Genomic DNA, 1,558 nt, shown 5'->3' on the forward strand with positions numbered 1-1,558 from the left:
CAATAATGAAAATATCATTTATTACAATATGAATGAAATTCAAAAACTTGCAAAGAAAACATAAAAAAAAAAGCTATTTAATATTTGTTGGTTCTAAATTTCTAATAAGAAAACATAAAAATCAATATGATAAGAGAGTTAATTAACTAAAAACAATAAACAAAATCAAGGAAGATGACTTCTTCTTGTTTCTTTTATACTTTAAGAAACTAATCCAAGTTCAGTCATTGTTGGTTGAGGATTGACTGAAATATGACTCTTCACACAATATATAGCCTCACATATATCACCAATTCCTTTTCCTTCATTCTCAAAATTGACTTGACAAACTTCCTCTGTATCAACATTATAAGATCTCATCTTATCAAACATTTTCAGAAGAAGTTCATTTCCCTTCCAAAATACTAGTGGAACACATGGTGAACTATGCTCTATAGTTCGAAGTTTGGTCCAACAAGAATCCACAGTAGCACCTCCATGCATCGCCCAAATGTCAAAGTTTGCATTTTGAACACAACAGTTACGACAAACCAATGTTACACATTCATTCAAAACACTCAAATATCTTCCACTTGAAATACTAATATCAACATCTTTTGGCAATGCAACCTTGTTAAGAATCCCACCTCCCACATCCAATGTAACAATTGTTGTAGTCAAGCCTTTAACCTTTCCCCACCAATAATAAACCCCTTTAAAATGCATTGCAAAAGAACAAGTGTCAAATTCATAACTCCATGGATTTGCACTTTCAATTATTCTCCAAGAATCACTTCTTAAATCATATTCTTCAATAATATACTTGTTACAACGACATTTGTAGTAGCTAATCCACATCCTAACAACCTTAATTAAATCGTTACTTCTATAATCATGTCCCATTCCAACACCCAGGATCATCCCATCTTTTACTTTTGCGGCCAAACATGACGATGGAAGAAGTCTTGTCTCTCTTATTGTTGGGTTACATAGAAAAATATCTCTTCCACAAGAAAAATCAGTATACAAACACATTAATCCGTTACAAGAATTGGAAATATAATGATGGGAGAGATTTGGCAAAGATATAGAGATTTGCTTCGGAGAAGAGCAACCTTCCAAAGAAAATAGTTGGTGGCTATAAGGGGATAACCAAAGCCGTAAAAACACGGAAGAATTTTGAGCCATGATGAAATTTTGATAGACTTGTAATAATATTCTTAATCCTATTTTTCTTTCTAATACTATACTGGACTCAATGTTAACCTTGTTTTGCTTGCACTATAGTAAACTTGTACGAAATAGCTATATATAGACTCTCTTCATTACTTTTTTCCAACTATTTATATAGATTTTTTAAAAGACCTGATTTTTTAAATAATGATGTATTTTTAGGTGATTGATTCTATATTTATGTCATATATATATATATATATATATATATATATATATATATATATATATATATATATATATATATATATATATATATATATATCTTTTTATGTAATAAATATTGAATCTAAATTGAAAACTTGTTTTGAGATTTTTTTTTATTTTCTTTTGATAGAAAAGATTA

The 1,558-nt window shown here is 28.9% G+C and overlaps 1 protein-coding gene across 1 annotated transcript; it reads right to left on the reverse strand.

The window, feature by feature from the left end:
- Positions 1–201: 201 nt before the first annotated feature.
- On the reverse strand, positions 202–1,167 carry LOC127097283 (uncharacterized). Its single transcript, XM_051035789.1, has one exon. The coding sequence runs from the start codon at positions 1,165–1,167 to the stop codon at positions 202–204; it is 966 nt and encodes a 321-aa protein (XP_050891746.1).
- Positions 1,168–1,558: the final 391 nt, after the last annotated feature.

This window comes from Lathyrus oleraceus, chromosome 1, assembly GCF_024323335.1.
Source record: "Lathyrus oleraceus cultivar Zhongwan6 chromosome 1, CAAS_Psat_ZW6_1.0, whole genome shotgun sequence".
NCBI classification, from domain to species: Eukaryota; Viridiplantae; Streptophyta; class Magnoliopsida; order Fabales; family Fabaceae; genus Lathyrus; species Lathyrus oleraceus.

What these genes read in the sequence shown, in the direction of transcription:
- LOC127097283 (XM_051035789.1), bottom strand. Translation starts at nt 1,167, where the DNA reads ATGGCTCAAAATTCTTCCGTGTTTTTACGGCTTTGGTTATCCCCTTAT.